General features: G+C 38.6%; 1 protein-coding gene across 5 annotated transcripts in view; it reads left to right on the plus strand.

Moving 5' to 3' along the window:
• The first annotated feature begins 293 nt into the window (after window positions 1-293).
• TRIM7 (tripartite motif containing 7) overlaps window positions 294-22,150 on the plus strand; it is a 29,604-nt gene continuing 7,747 nt past the window's right edge. The window contains exons 1-8 of one of the 5 annotated variants that reach the window (XM_051996057.1): window positions 304-2,996; window positions 5,245-10,863; window positions 13,046-13,141; window positions 17,911-18,141; window positions 19,947-19,969; window positions 20,497-20,612; window positions 21,354-21,389; window positions 21,913-21,993. In XM_051996057.1, the coding sequence (XP_051852017.1) occupies window positions 10,369-10,863; window positions 13,046-13,141; window positions 17,911-18,141; window positions 19,947-19,969; window positions 20,497-20,612; window positions 21,354-21,389; window positions 21,913-21,993 (1,078 nt within the window). In that variant the 5' untranslated portion in view covers window positions 304-2,996; window positions 5,245-10,368. Of the gene's footprint in view, window positions 2,997-5,244; window positions 10,864-13,045; window positions 13,142-17,910; window positions 18,142-19,946; window positions 19,970-20,187; window positions 20,249-20,496; window positions 20,613-21,353; window positions 21,390-21,912; window positions 21,994-22,150 lie in introns of those variants that run through there. The other 4 variants (XM_051996059.1, XM_051996062.1, XM_051996061.1 and 1 more) reach the window with 4 other exon arrangements.

The following is a 22,150-nucleotide window of genomic DNA, read 5'->3' on the forward strand; positions in this document are numbered from 1 at the left end:
GAGATCTGGTTCTTTATGTTACTGATATGTTAATTTTATGGCCCAGAAGTAGAATTGAAATGTGATCTATTCACTATTATCTTAGAAACTTGGTTATCACTGACCAACTGACAGTCAACAATATTTGTAGGACTATTCGAAAGATTCCTGCTATATTTCCCTTAGAAGCTGTACCCTATCAGATACAATAACTCTCTTCCCCTCCTCCCGCCCCCCCCAAAAAAAAAGTGTGACACAGTCTTCCACAAATATATATGGTTATGGAGAAACTGAGCTCAAGATTCAAGAGCACATGTAGCAAAGGAGTAATACAGCTCCTGGTTTCTGAAAATCCTTTTTCTTCATTAGTTTGGCACTCTTTGTTCTTGTCTTCTGATGCAAAAGCTACCACCAGTTGATCAAACTGGTTCAGTTAGGACACCAGGGAAAGACTGAAAGTTCAAAGTCCCTTTGATTCTGGAATGATCTTGTTCCTACCAAACATGGGAAAAGAGACCTGGGAAGGGCCAGAGTTTTTTCAGGAATGTGTTGGGAAAATACACTTGCTTTAATTTCTTTTCTTTTTTCTTTATTATATAGCTTTTTATTTACAAGTTATACACATGGGTAATTTTACATCATTGACAATTGCCAAACCTTTTGTTCCAATTATTCCTCTCCTTCACCCCACCCCCTCCCCCAGATGGCAGGTTAACCAAAACATATTAAATATGTTAAAGTATAAATTAAATACAATATAAGTATACCTGTCCAAACAGTTATTTTGCTGTACAAAAAGAATCGGACTTTGAAATAGTGTACAATTAGCCTGTGAAGGAAATCAAAAATGCAGGCGGACAAAAATAGAGAGATTGGGAATACTTGCTTTAATTTCTGCTCTAAATTTCTTGCTTTTAATTTAATTTCTCCAATTCTAGATAATTGATGGCTTTTTACATTGGTCCCCTAAGGGCATCAATTCTTAAGTAAGTTTTAGTAGATTTCTCATCTGGTGTCCTTTTACCTTGTCAAATGATTTTCAAAGACTTTTTTTTCCCAATTAGTCTAAGGCCTATGGTTGAACTTGCTATATTAGGGGTCATAACTTAAGTGAGGTTATTTTGGGGAGAACTTTGGGGGGGGTGTGCTTGAGAAATTCTCCTTGAAACCCCTCTGGGAGAAATCTGCCCCAAGGAATCAAGATAAGTAGTTTCTTTCTTGAAGATTAGTCCAGGGACACTCTTTCAATTGGAAATCTTATATTCAATTGGAAGATTTTGGTCTGATTCCAACTCAAACTGCCCCTGTCCCCAGCCAAGATAAAATAGGTTCCAGCTCACTTGTTTCTTAGCAGAGGCCCAAAGCTCCTGCCAGTGGATCTGAAATGGACAAATCCCTCCTTTCCGCCTCAGGCCAGCAGAAGAAAGTTTGCTTAGTTAGATTGGGGATCTCTTTTGTATTTCAAAAGATCGGGTCAACAATGCCCTTAAGATTATCTGTTCCAGGTGGGTGGTGCTCAGGTGGTGCTCAAGATTAATCTCTTTATGCAAAATATCTACTCCCACCCTGTTGTTAAATGCTAATCACAGATTCCAATGTAACATAGCTGAACAAAGAAAAATATTTATAAAAGCTGTCCTTAGTGGTGTGAGGATACAGAATTTTGACCATTCCTTCCCGAGCTCGGTACCAAATAAATTCTAAATCTTCCTCATTGCGGCTGTCTTGAATTTTATTGCCTGGGCTATTTCAGATCTCTCCTTGGCATAGCTATCTTCGAGGACCCCCTGCCCACTGAGAAAACACCCTTTTCTCAGGGTTAACCCCTCTTTATCTCTCTGCCAAGATTGCTCTTCTAGACCTTTACTTCTCTGTCAGGACCTTGCTACTGAGGCAAAAGCTGACTTCTCAGTTCCAATAAACTTCTTTTTGCAAGTCTAAATTTCAGGTTCTGTAATGTTGGAGAAACTGAGGCAAGATAGAGATTAGAGAGTATTTAATATTTTCTTTGAAAGGGAGAGAGATTTACTGGGACCAAATGGATGCATGGTTTGGTCCCAGGGTTGAATGAGACTAGAGAAGAATCCAGCAAACAATGTGAGTTCTCAATGACATATATGCCCATGGCTCAGATACAGGGGGTAGACAGCAGGGGTGGAGTCAGAGTGCTAAAATGGGGAATAGGACTCTGACAGAGTGGGGAGAGCACCTTACATTCTGGGATTGAAAGAGGCATTCTGATAAATAGGGAAGGGCTGGGGTCATGATGTCTAAGATAGAAGGTCTTTTATCCTTATCAAATATTCTGATGATTAGGAGGGAGAGATGGTGTTGCTGGATTGAGCAGAACAATTAGGAACTGAAGCAGAGCAATTCGGGGAAAGTGAAGCAGGACAATTAAAGGGAAACTCAGTCAGAATGATTAGGGGAACTGATTCAGAGAACTGTGGCACAAGTTTGTAAATTCTTTCACGAAGGATCTGCACTGACCAGAAGAGGTTCCCACAACTCTGCCCTGCGCCAAACCTCATCAAATCCACTGCTATGAGGGGGGAGGAAGCAGATTTCTCCTCAGTGTTCATTCCTCATTCAGCTACTGTTGCTACTTGTTCCACTGGTATTTATTCAGTATTTGGCATCTGAACTTCTACTAGCTCTTCTGATATTTCAACGCTCACAAAGTCCTAACTTGGTCAACTCTGTCTTTGAAAACTCAGGAAAGAATTGACATGAGAGACAAGTGAAACAGAAATGCCACATATTCAAGGACTCTGTCTTTGAAAATTCAGGAAAGAATTGACATGAGAGACAAGTGAAACAGAAATTCCACATATTCAAGGACTCATAAAAAGCATAGACAAAAGAAGCAAAAGAAGTCCCATGTACTCATGGATTCAAATTGAATCAGGTGGAAGAGCTTGTTGCTTTTATCACATCTTGTAAACCTCCTTACTCAAAAACTTCTAAGGAAGAGAACAAGAAATCATCTACTCCCAAAGCCAGAAAATAATGTTCAGGTTAGTCTTTTTTTCCTTTCTTTTTTATTGCTATCTCCTATTTTTACACCACCTACATTTCCTTTTTTTTTTTTTTTAATAAAGTCCTTTATTTTCAAAATATATGCAGATAGTTTAACATTCTTCTTGCAAAACCTCATGTTCCAAATTTTTTTCATCCTCCCTTTCTCCCACTTCCTCCCCTAGACCGCAAGTAATCCAATATATGTTAAATATGTGCAATTTTTCATTCATATTTCCACAATTATCATGCTGCATAAGAAAAATCAGATCAAAAAAGGGGGAAAAGTGAGAAAGAAAAAAAAAATGCAAGCAAACAACAACAAAGTGAAAATACTATGCTGTGATACACACTCAGTTTCCACAGTCCTCTCTTGGGTGCAGATAGCTCTATCTGACCATTGGTACTGCAGACTCAGTCTTTACTGAGTCATTAGTCCATTTGACTCCTCAGACTTTCCATCTTTAGCACATCTGACCTGATCAGATAAATTTCTGACAATCAATATCATTATCACTCATGGCCTCTCAATCACTTATAACTAACTCTCCAAAATTCCACGTATTGTATTAGCAACAGGAAATAAATATTGGACATGATCTAGTGTAATGCCAAAGAATCTGAGCAAGACAGAGGTTAGAGATCAATTCAATAATTTATTAAATGGAGAGAGATACTGGGACCAGATGGATCTTGGTCCCAGGGCTGGAGGAGACGATCATCTCAAAGAATCCAGCCCTGAGTACTGGGACAGCAAGATTTTTTTTTTTATAGGATAACAAGAACAGTGACATAATGGGGGAGGTACCTAGGTGGGGATAACCTAATGGTGGGGGAGGCCCCTAGTATAACACTATGATGGGAAGTTACTGATATTCTAATGATGTCTTAAAATGGAATGTCTTTATCTTGTCAAACATTAAGAAGGAATGTCTATAACCTAAAGCTATAAAACCTTTATCTCAAGCATTTAAGAGGGAATGATCATAGCTTGAGGTTTTGGGGCAGAGCAACTGAGGTAGATCTTTATCTCATCAAACATTAAGAAGGAAAGGTTATAAGCTGAGGGAGAATAACTAAATAGGACATTTGGAGAAACTGGGTCACAACATTAAGAGGGAACTTTGGTACAACACTAGAACGCTCCAAGAAAAGGCAAATTCATTGGTCGTTTGCACATTAAGATGCCAATAGATATAAATACTTGTCAATCACAACAGAAGTGTATGATTCTCAGCATCTTTTACCTGTCACGATGAGGTTAAGTTCTGGAGTCAGACATTTATTAGCGCTGTAACCCTAGGCAAACCACTTAATCTTTGTCTGCCCACATTTCTTCAACTATAAAATGGAGACAATAATAGCATCTAACCAGCTTGTTGTGAATATAAAGAGATTTGAAAAGGACTAAGCCTAAGCATTTAAGAAATTCTGGTATCCTTCTTTCTTCTTCTAATCCTTGCTTCCTCTCTCTCCCCCTCTCCCCCTCCTCCCTCCCCCCCCTTTTGTTTTTAACCACTGTACAACAGTACACACAATCCCATAAGAGAGGTGGGACTACATAAGAATGACAATCTTGACAATCTTTTTGCATTTAAAAAAAATTTATGGTCCCTGTGACCAAAAATTTTTTATTAGCTATTGACTAATTTTGTGAGGATGATACTCTATATTTAGTTAATCCAGTCTTTAAAGAGCAGACATATTTGTCACCAATTTTATTTGAAGCCTTTTCTACCAGAGTATGGGTTCTGCTTGAAATGGTTTCTGAGAACCCAGAGTCACCTCACACCTGAATGAAGAATTTGAATAACTTCTCTGGAAACTCTGCACATAATTGGTGCTATTGACTATATGTGTATGTATATATATATATATATATATATATATATATATATATATTATATATATATTTTTTTTTTTTTTTTTTTTTTTGGAGGGGGTAAGGGTAGTTGGTGGAGATAAATCCATAAAAAGGTTGTTTGGACAACACAGCACTTTTACTTCTTTCTTAAAGATCATACAATTTCTCTCAGGGCACAACACCTGTTCAGCTAGCTGATGCTCCCTCCTTCATTGCCAAAGGAAAGAATTCTATTGTCTGCAGATTAACAGAGAGAATCTTATCTCTTCTGAGTTCAAAGATGAGTTTTTCTCCAAACTACAGCTTACCAGTTTTACTGAAGAAGATAAAGTCCTTCTCTTATTAGTTCTGAAGATATTCTGATCCATTTTTTTTTTCATTAGGAGAGTAACAGAAGAGTTGCTGGCATCAGTGAAACAAAGGTCATAAAATTTTTTGTTTGTTTTCAGTCATTTTTATTAAACCATAGTCATTTTGATTTAGATAGAACAGAAAAACATGAAGGGTGCAAGTCTGGAAGCAGTATTCTTATAATTTTCATTCAGTTCCTTATTTGCTTGATGAATAGTGCCCAGGGAATTCTTTCCCCAACCAGGCAGGTACAATATGGACTAAGAACAAAAATGGATTTTTGACCACAATGCAAATGAGAATTAAATTAAAGGAGTGAGCAAAAAAAACAGAAGAAAGAGAAATTATCTTAGCCTGTGAAAAGACTATTCTTTTTTGAGTAGCCTGACTTACAGAAAAAGCTTCATAATCATTAGCTGACTAGAATATCTTTGGCTTTTTTAAGGAGAGATCTGCTAACCATAACATCCACCACTGGATGGTGAACAGGGTAGCTCAGCTGACTATAACTTAGATCCAGTGAGAGACTGAAAGATCTGACTAATAGAGCAATTGCAGTCCCCTAGAGTGAGGGTGTGGAGTTAGGGGGAGAGGAGGAAGGGAACTGCTCAATGCAGCATTACAACATTATAACTCACTAGCTGAAGACCAACTGGAATTGGAGACGTTAAGTTTAATTCATCTGAAAGCAGAAAAGTGACATTGTCAAAGATACCAGTACCTTTGCAGTATTGGAAGCCTGGTTAGCCTCTTCATGCATGGACTTTGATCATATTTTCTTTGTGTATATCTCTCCATAAGAGTGCCCTAACCTCATAACTTCTGTATGCATTTTGCCCTATACATGATCCCTCTAAATATATACTTTTTCAATAAAGGATGGCATGCTTTAGAAAATGAACTCAAATATTCATGGAAGGATATTTTATTTTTACTTTTATTTCTCTGGAATTTGATTAAAACACCTTTACTTTGCTGAAAATTAAATCACGTGGCTGATTAGTAAAAGTAAATACATTATTAGGGATTTTTGAGCTATGCCTCGATTTGTAGATGTTACCACATTTGTTATTTAAGTTGACCAGTGAGTTGATGGTTAAAAGCAACTTTACTATCACTCAAAAAAGAAAAGAAAACAGTAGGATCAAAGGCATAAGGAGTTCCTAGCATTCCTTGAAAATGACACTTTTGCTATAATATGCAATAGAGACTGGAAGAGGATAGAAAATTTTTTTTATTAAAGCTTTTATTTTCAAAAAGTAATTCTCAACATTCACTCTTGTGTTCCAATTTTTTCCCTCCTTTCCCTCTTCCCCCTCCCCTAATAATGCAATATATGTTAAACATGCAATTTTTCTTTACATATTTTCACAATTATCATGCTGCACAAGAAAAATCAGATTAAAAAGTGAGAAAGAAAACAAAATACAAACAAACAACAAAAAGTGAAAATATTATGTTGTGATCTACACTCAGTTCCCAATGTCCTTGCCACTATTAAAAGGGCTGCCACAAACGTTTTTGCACATGTGGGTCTCTTTCTCTCCTTTGTGATCTCTTTGGAATACAAACCTAGTAGAACACTGCTGGATCAAAAAATATGCACAGTTTGATCACCCTTTGGGCATAGTTCCAAATTGCTCTCCAGAATGGTTGGATCAGTTCTCAACTCCACCAACAATGTATTAGTCTCCCAGTTTTTTCACATCCCCTCCAACATTTATCCTTATCTTTTCCTGTCATCTCAGCCAATCTGACAGGTGTGCAGTGGTACTCAGGGTTATCTTAATTTGCATTTTTCTGATCAATAATGATTTAGTTACCTTTTCATATGATTAGAAATGGTGTCAATTTCTTCATCTGAAAATTGTCTCTTCATATCCTTTGACCATTTATCAATTGGAGAATGGCTTGAAATCTTATAAATTTTAGTCAATTCTTTATATATTTTAGAAATAAGGCCTTTATCAGGCCCTTGAATGTAAAAAATTTCCTCCCATTTTATTGCTTCCCTTCTAATCTTGTCTGCATTAGTTAAGTTTATAAAATTTTTTTTTAACTTAATATAATCAAAATTATCCATTTTGTATTCAATAATGTACTCCAGTTCTTCTTTGGTCACAAATTTCTTCCTTCTCCATAGAGTTGAGAGGTAAACTATCTGAAAAGATTGTCTCTTATGGGATAATCCCAGATATAAGGAACTTAAATCAATAAGCATTTACTATGTGCCAGACATTGTGCTATGACCTGAAGATACAAATAAAGAAGAAAACATAATCCCTGAATATTAATATTATTATTATAGAATATTAATGTTCTAATAGAGATGATAATATACAAAAAAATTGTTATACAATATATATGTATATATTTTGGCATCTGAATATGATGCTGTTTGAGTGGTCTAGAGGTTAGTGGCTATAAGAGAGTTATTAAGAATCCCCTTTAAATCGGCCACAGGTTTTAGGAGTGAAAGAATTCACTCATTCCCGAATATTAGTTGCAAAATGCAAGTTTATTATTCGATAGAAATCAGTTTACCAAGAGACTGACTTCTATAGTGGCAGATTTATGAAAAATGGAGTTTTGCCCTGAGAATGCAGTTCTCAGTGGACAGAAAGTCCTGACAGCAAAGGGAACTACCAAAGTCCATCTGCAAAGACTTTAGCTGATGGAAGCTTATTATATTGGGTTATCTTGATGAAGGCTGGGACAACGGGAGCAGATAGAACCAGTGGGGGCTGGGCAGCCCAGGTTGGCTCTGATCCAGTGAGGTCTGGGACAATCCCAGATCTCCTATTGGAATTCAAAGGGATGCTTTTTGACCAGAATTTGTAACTGAATCAAAGGCTCTGGCATCCTGGAAAGATAATTTGTCTGGGAAGGATATGTCTCAGCCAGGAGGGACTGAGAATCTGAAAGGAATCACAGATCAATAGGAAATATAGTTTCTTAAAGGGACCCAACCTTCAAATACACACAAAGGTAGCATGTATATATATACAAATATTTATGTACATATATGAAAAATGTATATTTATTTTACACATACACAATGTAAATGGAAGGTCATCTCAGAAGGAAGGTAATTAGCAACAGGCTAGTAACTGGTGATCAGAAGATGCTTCATTTAGAAGTTGGGATTTGAGCTGAGTTTTTTAAAAAAAGCTAGGAAAACTAGGAAGCAGAGGTGAAGAGAGAGAACATTCCAGTTGTGGGGGACAGATAGGAATATGCAGCTATTCCAATAATAGCAAGATGAAGGCCAATGTGCCATAAATATAGATAGCTAAAAAAGAACTGAGATTGAGGTAAGGGAGGGGGTGGGGAAAGGGACAGACACACAAGAGGCTATGACAACCACAAAGTGTCCTGAGAATAAGTCAAGCAGATATGAAATAAAATATCCAAACAGGGAGTAGGGGGGAGGTTGCAGGTATGTGTGTGCAGGGGAAGAAATACTGGTAACTAAAATCTTAAAACATTTATCTATATTCATATACACACACACACACACACACACACACACACACACAAACACACATATATGTATATATAGTTAATGGGTTGAGAACTGGCTTCCTGAACCATCACATAATACAAAAATAAAAAGGAAAGAGAAACAGAAGAATGGGAAATCTGTTTAAACCAAATTATTCTTTTGTGTATGTTGTAAAAATGTCTTTTTATTTTTACCTTTTGTTTTTACATTAGTTGAAATTCTGAATATATGCTGCCCTTATTCATTGAGACTTACATTGTAACAAAGTTTAAAAATAAATTAAAAAATAATTCTGCAAAATCAACAACCAACATATACAGCTGATCTAATGATTTATTTCACAACCTCTGTAAAGAAGGGAGGTAAGTATGTTTCCTAACTCTTTTCCAGGACTGAGCTTGGTTATTACGAATTTATCTATTTAAAGTAAGACATTTAGGGGGTTGCTAGGGATTTGAGTCAGGGGTCCTATATTTAGTACTGTAGAGGAGTCTGGGCAAGGTCTTAGGAAACTCAATACTGGTTGTCAGATTCATGTTCTGTCCCAGTTAGGCCTGATTCTGGTTATGGAGCCAGGATTGACGCAGGGATTGGCTCCTTGGGAAAGGGAGGAATGGGTTAGGATACTTTTCGGGAGTCTCTTCTCTTTACAGAGGGAATGCAAATAACAGATTCTGGACTTTGATTTTCCACCTAAGGTCACCCGGCTGAGCCGGCCAATTCAGAAAGCCAGAAAAATGGAGACGGAGTAGGAGGAAGGGAACTGAAAGGAGAAGAGGAGAGGAGTGAAAGAGCTATGAAAGGAAGGGGAAGGAGGGAGAGAGACAGAGACATGGAGACAGAAAGACAAAGGCAAAGAGAGAGAGACTGAAACAGACACTTGATGGTTTACTTTAAGTAACAACTAAAATCCCAGCTCTTACCCCCTTCTGTTCTTCATCCAGCTTATAGTTCGTTTTGTTTATATGTTTGTTTTCATGTTGTCTCCCCGATTAGATTGTAAGCTCCTCGAGGGCAGATCCTGTCTTTTTGCTTTTTTTTTTTTTTTTTTTTTTTTTTTATCCGAAAAGCCTAACACAGAGCCTTGATACATGTATATTAATTAAATCAATTAAATAACTGAGTGCGCTTAATAAAGTTTATTGATTATGGCAGACAGAAAGAATCGGAAGTTGACTGAAAGACGGCGGTAGTGAAAAATAACAAGGCTCTTAGACTCTCTCCCCAGTCTGTACAAAGAATCTGTCAGAGCAGGGTTGGCGAAGAGGGAAGGGGGTAGTTAAAGGTGTGGTGGTTTCTCTTTTGGGGCGGGGTAGGGGCTTAGAGGATAGAACTGGCCTGAACCTTTGCACGCTGCAGAACCGGGTACTCGGCCTCTAGTGCCCAAGTCTACTCACCACGACCAGAAGAGGAGACAACTTCAGCCGATTTTTGCCTCCAGGAACCCTCCATTTTGGTCCCTCCTCAGGCGCGCCCCTTCGAGCCCAGACTTAGGCCACGCCCCCCATCAGAGCCCCACCCCTTCAATCAGTCCCCAGGCCCTAGCAAAGAGGCGGCCGGTACCTCAGAACTGGGGTTGTTGCAGCAGAGGCGGCGAAGGCGGGGTCGGAGGCGGGGGCGACGGCAGCGGCAGTTAGAGCCGCCTAACCCGATGGCTGCGGTGGGGCAGAGATCCGGCCCTACTGCCGGCGCGGAGGCTTTGGCTCTGGCGGCCGAGCTGCACGGGGAAGCTACGTGCTCCATATGCTTGGAGCTCTTCCAGGACCCCGTGTCCATCGAATGCGGCCACAGCTTCTGTCGTTCCTGCATCGCCCGCTGCTGGGAGCGCCCGGGGATCCCGGTGTCACCTGCTCCCCGTGCCCTGCCCTGTCCTCAGTGCCGGGAGCCAGCCCGGCCCAGCCAACTCCGCCCCAATCGCCAGTTGGCCGGAGTGGCCAGTCTGCTCCGCCGCTACAGCCTCTCCCCGTCCGGAGATGGGGACGGGGAGGGCGCGGGGAGCCTAGTGTCCGGCTGCATTCAACACGGAGAGCCTCTGAAGCTCTACTGCCAGGATGATGGGCGGGCCATTTGCGTGGTGTGCGATCGTGCTCGGGAGCACCGCGCTCACGCCGTATTGCCGCTGGACGAGGCGGTGCAGGAGGCCAAGGTGAGCGAGACCCCGTTGTCCGCGCCCCAGCCAACCCTTGACAGTGAGCGACTCCTTGTGGCGGTTTGCCGGCTTCCTGCTCCTCTGGCTCTCGGGCTCCGCAGCCACCCCCTCGAACCCCATAGCCCCTTTTTTCATCTTTGTTCCCGACCCTTCACTCAGCACCGACCCCTACTCCGGTCTCCCGTCCTCGCATTCCTCTCCTCCCCTCCCCCCGCCGCCGGCAATCCTACGTAGATTTTTAGTTCTGGGGTTGTTCTCTCCCATGTTAGATCGGTATTTCCTTGAGAACCTGAACTGTCTTCGGCCCTTTATATCCCCGGAGCTTAGCATATAAAAGATTCTTAAGGCTTGCCGACTGATTATGCTTCGGGTGATCTTTTGGTGAGCCCCCCTCCTGTGGCAGTCTTACCTAAGGGATGATCCTCCTTGGTCCCTCACTTCCTCCTCTTCCTTCCCTCTTGTATCATCTTCCTGTTTAAATGGATAGATTTTGCCAAGTTGCTTCAGCCCTAGGTTGCGCAGGCTTGCGGAGCGTTGTGGGACGTTCTCCTCATAAGCTGGCAGAATTTATAAGAGCTATACTCTGGCCTGAGGTACTTTGTAGGTAGCTTGGGTATTTTAACTCGTATTTTAGAGACTACCTTCTAAAGGACTGAACCAAGAACACTGAGACATATGTGTGTACTGCACATATATGTGTATGTATATATACATATATGGATGCGTGTATATATGTATATATGGAGGTGGAGAGAGAGATTTGAAATCAGGAAGAACTTAATAATTAAACCTGTTAGAACCTTTTTAGATACATTCTTTCTCCCTTGGTTATGAGGAGATTTTTGCAATACCTAGGACTGGGTGGGAGGAATCTCATCCAGCCACTAGATGCCACAAACTAGTTTTCCTTCAACAAAGAGGTGGCAAGCTTCCTAGACAAGTAGGAGTCACCTGTTAGAGGAAAGCTTGCTCAGCTCTTATTGAGGGGTAGTGTTGACCTAAATCCTCTTCACTGGTGTGGAAACCTATCCCTTCCCTAAACAATCTCACAGGATTCCTGTGTAATGAATGCTTTGTACATTTTCATTAATAGCTATTATTTATGGTGTAGTGGCTAAATAACTGGGATGGTAATCATGGAAAAAGTTGAGTTCAGAAGCTTATCTTCAGTACCAAGTATTGATACAGTGTACAAGTCACTACTATGAGCCTTATTTCCTCCTCTGTAGAATCAGGAAATTATTACTTATGAATGCTAGTTTGGGGAATTGTTGTGAAGCTTTGAGAGGTTTGCGAACCTCTTTAAATTTTTTTTTTTTGTAAACTATTTTTGGATAAACTTATTGACAATTATGTCCAATGTAATTGATTTTATTTTATATTTATTTTATTTCATTTAAAAACATTATGAGAAAGGGACTCATTTGCCAGAGGTCAAAAGGGTCTTTGAGGACAAAAGAAAAAAGCTAAGAATCTCATCTCTAAGGAAATATATGTCAATTACTTACTTTAAAAAAATGCTATATAAATTTATTACATCGATCCCACTCCCTTATTCTAATTGGGCTTTTCTGGTGAAACCTTGACCTAGAGCAAAATACTCAAATGATCTGTAGGAAGGGAACTATTCGATTCTTTACAATATTGTCTCACAGCTTTGTGAGGTAGTTAGTATTATTTCCCACATTTTACAGTTGACAAAACTAAGACAAACAGATTAAGGGACTTGCCCAGAGTTACTCAGCCAGTAAATTTCTAACAGATTTTGAGCTCAGATCTTCTACTTTGCCATTCAACTGCATAGTCATCTAGTTGAACCAATGGTCAGGTATGCTTCAGTGGTTATTCCTTTCTGTTATGAGTTGTATTAGATGGTTACTGGGGTCCCTCTCGAGGTCTGTGATTCTGATTGTTTGCTCAGGTAGAATAGGGAAGGCTGGTGAGGATTGTAGGCCTGTAGGGGATGTATTTTTGGGTAATGGGACCTTATGCCATTGTTTAAATTTTATCATAATTGTAGGCCAACACTCCAGTCACTGAAGGTTATTTTTGTTTTTTCTTCAATGAATAGATTCAGCCCTGTATTCTGAGAGCAAAGCATAGTGTAAAAGTAGGACATTCTAAATTTTCTTCTCTCCCACCCAAAGTCAGTGAATTCACTTGTTGCTTCTCCATCCAGGAGATGTTGGAGTCCCGACTAGGTGCCCTGAAGAAGGAATTGGAAGAGTTTGAAGATTTTAAATCCATGGAGGAGAAGGAGAGCCGGGAGCTCTTGGTAAGGAAGTAGACTCTAGGGAGGTACCTTTTATTGAGTACTACAGTCTGGGAACCCAATTTGTAGCACTGCCTCTGAATGGGTATATGTGAAGTAAGAACAGGTATAAACATGGGTGGAAGAAGCAGAAATATTATATGCAGGGTATCCCAGAAGTCTTGGTGCAGTTGTAAACTATTAAAATTGCACTAAGACTCTTGGAACATCCTGTATAGACTTGATGAATTTGGGGGAGAGGGAGGAATATTTTTATGCAGAAGAATTCATATTAAAGAGTTAGAATTTCTATAGGAGAGAGGAGTGTGTGTGTGTGTATGAGAGAGAAAGAAAGCAATATATACATGCACTCTTATCCATTTCAGATGTCTCTCTCTCTCTTTCTCGCTCTCTCTCTCACTCCCTCTCTTTTTCTGTCTTTTGTCTCCTCCTCCCTAATTTCCAATCTCTCTACCACTTTTGGCAGGCATATGAACAATTAGTGGGGAGATTGAGTAGAACTGGAAGACTGAGAACCCAGGCTATTTTTTATTTTTGAATTTCTAGAATTCCCGAAAAGTGGATATGGAAGTCCCTCTGCTCATGATCCTTCTGTGACTTGTAACACCTACCCCTAATAACTTTCAGTCTTTTGCTGCTGGAGAATGATGGGTATTTTTGTTAGATCAAAAACACACCTTTTAGTCTATGGTTGCTGTGATTTCAGTAGGTTTGGGGAACTCTTGGTGTGGAATCTCTCCAACAAAATTTATAATTCCTGTGTAACTTAAGGTCATAAAGTTGCCTTAGGGCACTTGGAATAACTTTTCAATAGGCACTTAAATGTTGAAAGGTTTCCATATGATATTCTCAGAGTTCTAATTTAGAGATAATCTTCCCTCCAACTCTAAGATTCTATGCTTCTTTTATCTGCCTTGAAAATCTCATTCTGAAGGATTCTACCTGATGTTTAGTTTGTCTTAGGTCGGATGCTGTATACAACTTATTTTTCAACATTCTCTCCAAATTCCCAATTTGTAATGCAACTAGTTATGTGAGTTTTTTGTTTAGTCATTTTTTGGTTGTGTCCAACTCTTCATAATTCCATTTGGGGATTTTCTTGGAAAATATATTAGAATGGTTTGCTATTTCTTTTTCCAGACCAAATGGGGTTAAATGACTTGCCCAAGGTCACACAGCTAGTAATAGCTGTACTTGGATTTCAATTTAGGTCTCCTGTCTCCAGGCCTTGCTCTTTGTCCACTGTACCACTAGCTGCCAGCTGTAGTGCTAATACAATTAATACACAATAGACTTGAAAAGGTTTTAGTGAGGAATTAAGGAGAAAAGCAAAATAAGTTAAAGTCTCAAGCTAGAAAGTTGACAGAGACAGAGGATGGTTATCATGCTTAATTCTGTAGACCCCTTCCTGTTTGACCTTTGCCCCAAATTTCTCTATTACTTTCTGGCATTTGACACTTAAAACACACACACTCCATCCTATGCTAAGTCCAAAATAGCCTCAGTCATTCAGTCAAAAAGCTGGTTGGTAGATAAAGGCAGATATAGCTCCCCCTTCAGAATAGCTCATCTCTACCACATGCCTCTTCTATCCTCCTACCCCCATCCCAATCTCTCCTTCATACATATCAACCAGTTTAGCAAATACCTAGGAGCACTTCTTTCTCCCCTTCTTTTGAGAAAAGGATAAATATGAGTAAGGCAGGTGGAAAGTTTTGGCCCATTCCAAAATATGGAAGAGTTGAATGTTAAGAACTTCTCACTTGAGACCATTTCTGATCTTTCCTCAAATACCATTGTCTCTCCCCCTCTCCCACTCTTCCCACCTTTGTTCTTTATTTATATTCCTTGTATTCCCTACTTACTTATATTATTTAAGGGAAGGGATGATTTTGTTTTTCTATTTGTTTACCCTATGCCTACCATAGTGCCTGAGACTTAATAGGCTTTTAACAAATGCTTGTTGACTTTGTGAATAGATGAATAAATAAGAATCTGTGGGTCTTTAGGAAACTGAACTGAAGAACAGGGAGGGCATTCAAGACTCTTTGCTTAGAAAAGATAATAAATATATAAGCAAATGGAGATCATGACTGATTTAAAAAAAAATTAGTTTATGCTCCAAGTCAATGCTACTTTCTTCAAAGTAGTCACTTTGGGAGAACATACAATTTATTCTAATGATTCTTCCATTGTTCCAAAACATTTCTGAATTCTTTTGGAAGTTCGGTACAAGAATGTATTACAGGTTCAAGAATATTTTCATTAGTTGCAAATCTTTCTAATTAATTTGGATTTGATTTTTGGAAACAGCCAAAGATCATCATGGCCAATCCCAGTCAGTAAGGTAAGTAACCAAGTTGAATGATATATATTTTTTTGTTACTTTGGACTAGTAGAAAGAGTTAGGACATTTCATTTGAGTCCTAAACTAGGACTATGTAATATATAACTATAACTATAACTATATATATATGTATATATATATATATATATATATATATATATATATATATATATATATACACACACACACACACACACACACATATATATATATAAAATAGGACTATATAACTATATAACCTATAACTTTAGTTAAGTGGTTGGTGGATCTCATTGAGTCCAAGCCTCCTAATATATTAAATGGGGACAATACTTTCCTGCCCTATCTAGAACCCTATGGGTTCTAGAGAGAAGGCACACTATAATTATAACCATAAAATGATTTGTAAATGCAAGTTGTTATTATTTCAAAACAGAATAATTTATATAGTGCTTTAAGGTTTGTAAAGTTTTGTTCACAATAACTGTATTAGAGTAAGCCCTTTCCTCACAATAATCCTGGTAGGTAGGGATAAGTAGGGATTGATAGTGCAAATATATATGATTATAGATAAAAAAAAACTGAGGCTCTGAGGAATTAAGTCACTTGTATGTGATCAAATCAGAAATGAGATTCAAACCCAGTTCTCTTGATTAGAATTTAAACTACACTGCCTCTTTAGATTTGTGGTTATTCAATAGGTTTTTGATTACGTCCAATTCTTTGTGACCCTACTTGAGATTTTTTTGGCAAAGGTATTGAATGGTTTATCATTTCTTTTTCCATCTTTTTATGGTTGAGAAAAGTGAGGAAAATAGGGTTTTTTGACTTGCTCAGGGTCACACATCTAGGAAGTCGCTGAGACCAGATTTGAATATGAATCTTCCTGACTTCAAGCCTGGCATTCTAACTGTAAAACCTAGCTATCCATAAATTAATGAATGTTGTTCAGTTGTTTTTCAATCCTTTCTGATTCTTTGTGATCCTATAATAATATTCTTGGCAAAGGTACTGCAATGGTTTGCATTTCATTCATCATGTCGATTCAAATACACACAGATCCCTGAAGGCCTCATATTGATAGAGAAAACAACAAATTGACACTATCTGTGTTGTACTGTATTTTTACTTAGTTTGTTAAACATTTCCTACTTATATTTTAATTTGGTTCTGTGGGTGAGTTTTTCAATACTAAAAAGGAATTTGATACCTAGTCTAGATATATCTAACTATAAAATAGACTGCATTTTTTTAGTGTTTCTAAACTTGCTTTAATGACAAGCAGCTGCATAGTTCTGTAATCTGAAGGAGCAGATGATCACTTTATTTTTTTTTTCAATTTATCTTTTTTTAATTAGAGCTTTTTATTTACAAAACATATGCATGGGTAATTTTTCAACACTGACTCTTGCAAAACCTTGTGTTCCAGATTTTCCCCTTCTTCTCCCCACTAATCCAATACAAGTTAAATATGTTAAAATATGTTAACTCAAATACATATTTATACATTTATCTTGCTGCACAAGAAAAATCAGATCAAGAAGAAAAAAAACTGAGAAAGGAAACAAAATGCAAGCAAACGTCAACAGAAAATGAAAATGCTATGTTGTGGTCCACACTCAGTTGCCACAGTCCTTTCTCTAAGTGTAGATGGCCCTCTTCATCACAAGATTATTGGAAGTGATCTGAATTCATATGATCACTTTAAAAGGACAATTCTCATTTAGTAGAAAAGTAATGAGGAGTTGAGCAGTGGCAAATCTGGGTACATTTCCTAGCATACTTGTATAATAAACAAAAGGCTGTCTCACCGAGAATTTATTTCCATGAGAAGGGAGGCTTATTTTGTCATGGAGAACAAACAGATAACCTAGAGGAAGAAAAAGAAGCTTGGGAAAACCTAAAAATTTCCTTCTCTTTTCTGCAGTATTAGGCCATAGACCCTTAAGATATTATGTCCTGGCTAGAAGATTTAAGATATCATCACCCTGGCCAGAATATCTGTTGCCTAACACAACACAATGAAAGTTATCAGCTTGCTGAAATCCAGGTTTCCTGACTTCATTATAAATGTATAAGTTGCTTTTTTTTTCTTTTTTAAACAAGCTGAATAAGAGACTAATTGAAATGATAGAATAAAAGATCATTAGAAAAAGATTTTGTGAATATGTGGTCTTATTTCATATAAAATGAATGATATGTAGGAAAGAATTGATAATCACAAAGAAAGAATATATTTGTAAAATAGATGAGAATATTTAAGAATATATAGGAGAAGAGCAGGTTCAGTTATATGGATATATGTAGACGGGTGTATGTGTACCTATTCTGATCTTTGGTTAAGAGTTGGGAGAGTGTATTCTTCCTTTATAGGCTGCACAGTGTAATCTCAGTGTTGAGATCTTTTTCTCTTAACTTATTCCCACACACTTTTCTCCTTGAGCAGAAGCAAGTCACTGTGGAAAGGGAGAAGGTCGGGGCTGAGTTCCAAGCACTGAGGGCTTTTCTGATGGAGCAGGAAAGTAGGCTGGTGGGGCGTCTGGAAGAACTGGCCAGAGAAGTGACCCAAAGACAAACTGAGAACTTGAACCAACTTGGCAGTGAAATATCCCTGCTGTCCAAACTCACCACTGAGATGGAAGAGACATCCCACAAACCTGACTTGGACTTCCTTCAGGTGAGCTGGGCCTGACTTGCAAAGAATTACAACCATTAGAGATTAGATTGAGATTGTTTAAGATATATAGAAGAGAAATACTTGTGGGATATTAAGTTTATTTTATCATCAGGGCTTCTTTTGGTGGGGAGGACAAAGTAATAAACAGGGTAATATTAGAGTAATAGGATATTAGAATTTGATTTTGTGATTTAATGAAGATCATGCAATCCTGACATTGGGAGGGAGTGGGAGAAATCAACTCCTGCTTTCAGGTAGCAAAATTTCTAAATGGTTTCCTCTCCTTCGAGTACTGATAGCGTTCTATCTTAATTTAGCACTTAGCTGCATATTTTGCTTTCCTTTCATTTTATGTAACTAGAACTAGGCTTAGATTCAGAAAACCTGGGCTCAGATCTCAACTCTGAGTCTAGCTGTATGTGCTTGATCCTTTTCTACTTAACTATTTTTATGTAAAGTGAGACTGAGCTCTAGGAATGTGAGTTGTCTACCCATTATGGTTGTAAGCTCCTTGATGGCAGAGACTGTTGTGCTTTTTAACTTCATTTTATTTTAGCATCTAGCACAGTACTGATGTCAATGTTCCATTATTTTATGTTGTTTGATAAACCATCCAGCACAGATGACTGATTGTTCTTTTCTCTAAAATCATTAATGATGATTATACCCTGGCTAAGAGAGGTATTTCATAAATTTGAACTGGAAGGAAAGTCAAAGGTCCCTGTTTTATAGATGAAAAAATTATTTTATAGATGAGACCCTAAGAAGAAAAATGATACCCAAAATCCTATATGTAGCAAATAGCAGGACTACAATAAAAACCTTAATTCTAAAGCCTGAGCTTTTATCTTGGTACCCTTTCTGTGTCTTTGGTCTTGGTTTAAGAAACATCAGGCTTTCCTTTAATTCCTGTGCCTCCTCTTTCTCAAATTCTCGTGTGTGTGTACCAAATAGCATTAAAGGATAAGGAATTTGTGGCTGGAGTTGTTGGAAAGCTGGAAGACTACATGTTCTTCCTGTAGTTTCCTGTGGTCTTTATTCAATTGACTGATAATTTGTTATATACAAAGCTCTGTGCTAGCATTTATTAAACTTCTGCTGTGTGCCAGGCACTGCACTAAATGCTAAAGATATGAAGTAAGGTAAAAGAACTATCCCCGCTCTCAAGGAGATTATAGTCTAATGGAAGAGACAGTGTGCAAACAACTACATCCAAACAAGACATATGCAGAATAAATTGGAAGTCATCAACAGAGCAAAGGAACTAGAATGATGGACTTAGCAAAGATTTTTTATAGTGATACTGAAATACAGAGAAGTTTAAGACATGATATTCGACTGAGGTTGTTTATACAGTCCAGTTGAGAATAGAAAGCATAAGCACTTAAAAAAAAAAAAAGATAATACAAGGCAGTGAGCAACCAAGTGCCAGGCGTTCAAAGGAGAAAGTTATTCCTAGAAAACATAAAGTAGATAGAACTTGAATTAGATTTTAAAGAGTGTAGGTAGGATTAAGATATGAAAGGGGTAGAAGGCTAAAAAAATATCATTTTGTGGGAAGGGAGAGACCCCAGGACAACAAATTTAGCCTATATTAGGGCCCAGAAACCTAGGAGAGAAAACTTTTCTCTACAAAGAAGGGGAAAATGAGATTTCCTAAGGGGATGGTTTTCAGATCGGAGAAAATCTGAGAGAAAGAGAAAATGATCATGATTTCTTTGTTTGAAACCTAACCTGATTTTTCTTTCTTTATGGAGAATGAGACACATTCAATAATGATTATTTTCTTCATTATTTCTGTTTAGGAATTCAAGAACACATTAGGCAGGTAAGTAAACAATAAGTCTTTGCATTTAAAATAACTTTTCTCTTCATTGTGACCATTGTGGGGAGGAAAAACCGGATGGCCTTCCCCAAAGAAAGTTGATGTCAAGCAATAGTGCAAAGGGTTCTGGAACAATGGTTCTCTTCTCTACCAACAAGCTCTGAACAGTATAGGTTCCATCCCTTCCAAGGTCTTCAAGCGTATACTCTGTGGTTTTCCAGGGACTACTCTCCAGGTTGCCTGTATAAGTAGAAGGAATGGACCTAAGAAGGGTTACTTTAGGTAAGGCTTCGTGGAGGCTTACATTAAATCCTGTTTGTAAGAAATTGACATTGTCAGGAGAGGCATAGAGAGTCTGTCCTAGAGATTCCTGTAGACTAAAATGCAAGAACCATGCTATAAAGTTCTATGATATCCCCTTTCTCATTATCAGATAGTTGCATGGCTCCATTGTGCAGAGATCAAAAGGGAAAAAAGATCAGGGAAAGTAGTTGGTGCCAATGACATCCTCTCTGTTTTTTTCATCCAAGGTGTGACAATGTACCAGGCCCCAAACCAGCTTCAGTCTCTTCTGAAATGAAAAGTAAAGTTTGGAATATTTCACTCAAGACCTTTGTTTTGAAGGGACTGCTAAAGAAGTTCAAAGGTGATGGGTTTTGTTGGAGATGAGTAGCTGGGAGGGTTTGAATAAAGACACTATATATAGGATAGCAGGACCTAAATATGTCTAATGAGGCTCAAGCAGAAGGGGCAAGAGACTCTAGGTCCAGCTTTATTAGCTGATTAATTCAAAAGCATTTATTAAATACCTGCTCTGTGACAGGAACTGGGCTCAGGTTCTAATCTTGGTGGAGCTGGAAAGGTGGAAAAGGTGAAGCAGGAAGGTATAAACAGTTACAGGGTCTTCCTATAAAGGTATCTCATCTATCTTACTAAAGACTGTTCTATTATTTATCCTGAAGAAAGAATAGGAAAGGTTTTTGAGTGGGTAGCAGGCACTGGAATAGGCAGGGTGGGGAGAAAGATGGCATTTTAAACTCTTTGAGGGACCTGCAGTCAGGTTACAAAGTGGAAGGAGCACTGGGCAAGGAGAAAGGAAGATCTGAGTTCAAATGTTGATTCTGATTTTTATTAGCTCTGTGACCATGCAAGTCACTTAATCCCCATTTATAAAATGGGGACAATAATATAACTCACCGCCCAGGTAAATTGCTTAACACAGGTACATGGTAAGAGCCTCTAAATGCTTGTTTTCTTCTTTCCCAACTCTGTCTTTCCCAGTGCCTGGTCTTATAGCATATTTAATAAAATATTGCTTGAATGAATGTTGGTTTGTTAACTTAGCTAGAACATTCATTCTTGCTGTTTGTGTTCCTCCTCCTTTCAGAGGATCTTCGAGGAGAACTGGAAAAAGAGGAGAAAGGTAAATGTTGTTAGTAGTAAAGATGTCAAATAAAGCAATTTCCCCCATCTCTGTAAATCTGTTTCCCAGAATGTCTCTGTCTCTGGCATTGCCATCTATCTCAGAGAGAGACAATGTGTGCTGTAGGGGCAGAGAGCCTCATGGCATCTAACCAGATGAGAGGCCATGGGCAGATCACATCTGCTTTCATTGGTCCTCCATCTTCTCTGTAAATTGAGACAATACCCAAGAGCCTTCCCAAAACTGACTTTCTATTACTTTTGTCTTGTATGTGTATGGGTTGTGGATCTTTTCCTATAGATATGTCTCTTTTTTTCTATGCCTTTTTCATGATACAGGTGGGATTATGCCAAAGGGCAATGGGGCATGTGCTCAGTGGCCTGTGGGGTAACTTCTCCAGGGGGAGGGAGAAACACTATGGCCTGGGTCTCTGGATACTTTATTTTGGGGAGGTCTGTCAGTCTACAACATGTACTGACCCTGCTGTGCCTCTTTCCCCCCCATTCCCGCCCGCCCTGTACAGATAGATCCCTGTACCAGGCACATTGGGGGGGAGAGACAGAAGAAAGGAAGAAACATGGTCCCTGCCCTTGGAGAACTCCTGGTATGATGGGGGATACAGGGCATACACTTAACAGTGACTTTTTTTTTTTTTTTTAAAACATAGAACACAGTGCAAATGATCAGAGTGAGATCTGAATGTACACAGGATAAAAAGAATGATCAGGGTCTGGTGGGATGTAGGAATCCTGGAAGGCTTC

Source organism: Antechinus flavipes, chromosome 4 (assembly GCF_016432865.1).
Source record: "Antechinus flavipes isolate AdamAnt ecotype Samford, QLD, Australia chromosome 4, AdamAnt_v2, whole genome shotgun sequence".
Classification (NCBI taxonomy): Eukaryota; Metazoa; Chordata; class Mammalia; order Dasyuromorphia; family Dasyuridae; genus Antechinus; species Antechinus flavipes.